This window comes from Hyalella azteca, unplaced genomic scaffold (genome assembly GCF_000764305.2).
Source record: "Hyalella azteca isolate HAZT.00-mixed unplaced genomic scaffold, Hazt_2.0.2 contig11240, whole genome shotgun sequence".
NCBI lineage: Eukaryota > Metazoa > Arthropoda > Malacostraca > Amphipoda > Hyalellidae > Hyalella > Hyalella azteca.
The window spans coordinates 124,926-127,281 of record NW_025941243.1 but is presented as its reverse complement, the minus strand read 5'-3'; the positions used below and the strand labels follow the sequence as shown (position 1 = coordinate 127,281).

General features: G+C 48.2%; 1 protein-coding gene across 1 annotated transcript in view; it reads left to right on the top strand.

Moving 5' to 3' along the window:
• The window catches only part of LOC108678445, an 11,310-nt gene extending 9,658 nt beyond the window's left edge, over positions 1 to 1,652 (top strand). Inside the window, exon 10 of the mRNA XM_018166866.2 lies at positions 263 to 1,652. Coding sequence (XP_018022355.2) covers positions 263 to 1,652 — 1,390 coding nt within the window. The remainder of the gene's footprint in view (positions 1 to 262) is intronic.
• The last annotated feature ends 704 nt before the right edge of the window (positions 1,653 to 2,356 follow it).

Here is a 2,356-nt window from a genome sequence, read left to right as displayed (position 1 = left end):
GGCTGACACCACAGCCACATGGCTGACACCACAGCCACATGGCTGACACCACAGCCACATGGCTGACACCACAGCCACATGGCTGACACCACAGCCACATGGCTGACACCACAGCCACATGGCTGACACCACAGCCACATGGCTGACACCACAGCCACATGGCTGACACCACAGCCACATGGCTGACACCACAGCCACATGGCAGACACTACAGCCACATGGCTGACACCACAGCATGGCTGACGGTTGACTTGTGTTGCAGGTGCTCATCGCTGGCCGTGGCCCTGGACGTCGCCCAGGGGCGGTGGGCGGCGCAGGAGGGCGGCGAGGGCGACGCGGGTGTCGCCCCCGCCATCGCCCACCTCGTGGGCGCCACGCGTCGTCTCGTCGCCGCCCTCCGACGACGCGTCGACCAAAATTCGCCGTCCCCGCGAACTGAACGAATTTCTTCCCCAGGTTTGGGGAATAATTCCTCGCCCTACTCCCCTCCGTCCCCTTCATCCCCCAGCAGCAGCATTAATATGTCATCGAACAGCACGCGCAGTGGCAACAGTGTTTCTAGCGGGAATTTGTTGGATGTTCATAGCGGGAATATTGAAATTACCCCCCATGATGACCCACAGCAGCAAAATAGCGGGAATTTCTCCAATGAAAACCCTTTTAATGAATCGAATTTCACCAATAGTGGGATTTCCTTTAGTAATGGCAGACCTCAGTCTAGTGGGAAACCCTCTAAAGATTTCCAATCTAGCGGAAAATCTTCAAAAGATTCCCAATCTAGTGAGAAAAATTTCTCCAGTGATGCTGTGGTTAGCGGGAAAACCTCGATAGTCCCTCAATCTAGCGGGAATTCTCTCTCAAACAGCTACCTGCACCAACTTCACCAGCAGCGGGAACACTGGCGACTTGAATATCATTTATTAGCTCACAAACACGCTAAACTTGTCAGACTTTGCAAGACAACAAACGCAAAAAACACAGACACTAACGCAACAAACGTGGATGTCAGCGCCTTGCTGGCGTCAGCCCCCGTAGTGGTCAACGAAACCTCCATCGTGGCACGCGTCAGCATATCTGACGTCAAGGCGACCAAGGATTCCAATGCGAAGGATTCCGATAGTTCCCAAGATTCCAAGTGCGGTGATAATTCCCATTCCAAAGGCGCGAAAGACACAATAAGTCCTGTAGACTCTAAGGACCCTAAGGATTCCAAGGATTCGATAGAGCAGAAAGATTCCAAGGACCTCAATGGCTCCAAGGCCCCCAAGGACCCTAAGGCCCCCAAGGACCTCAAGGACACAAAGGACCCCAAGGACCTCAATGGCTCCAAGGACCTCCAGGACCCCAAGGACCTCAATGGCTCCAAGGACCCCAAGGACCTCAAGGACCCGAAAGACCCCAAGGACTCTAAGGACCCTAAGGCCCCCCTTAGTGCCCCCGAGGACTCATGGCGGGAGGCCCTGATCCGGGACCACCTGCTACGTCGGGTAGGGCAGCTCTACCAGGACCTGACGTCAGCTGTGAGCCGTGCCAGCCTCTACCAGGACGAGGCTGAGGCTGCCAGCACCCGCCTCACGCTGGCAGAGGCGCTGTCAGCCAGTCTGGCAGAGGAGCTCGAGGTAGGACGGCTGCCTGCACATTATAATATTTAATTAATTAATTTAGAATTAAATTTATATTCAATAAATTTTGAATTAAATTTTATATAATTATTTTTATAAATTTTATATATTATAAATATTACTATATATATATATATATTATATATTTGATTTTATGAATGAATTATATATCTTAATTATATGAATCTTATATTATGAATTATATATCTTAATTTTGAATTAAATGTATATTCTATATACCTTATTTGATATAAATGAGATCACTTTTGTTTACATGTATTAACGTATTAGATTCATTTATAATATATTGTGTATTTCTGTAATTACACAGTTAATATATTTATATGTGGCCCGTCAAAAGGGCGTATCACTGCAACGTGTGCACTTATTTCTCTGTGTGGTGCTGATGGACGACATATTTCTCTGTGTGGTGCTGATGGACGACATATTTCTCTGTGTGGTGCTGATGGACAACATATTTCTCTGTGTGGTGCTGATGGACGACATATTTCTCTGTGTGGTGCTGATGGACGACATATTTCTCTGTGTGGTGCTGATGGACAACATATTTCTCTGTGTGGTGCTGATGGACGACATATTTCTCTGTGTGGTGCTGATGGACGACATATTTCTCTGTGTGGTGCTGATGGACAACATATTTCTCTGTGTGGTGCTGATGGACGACATATTTCTCTGTGTGGTGCTGATGGACGACATATTTCTCTGTGTGGTGC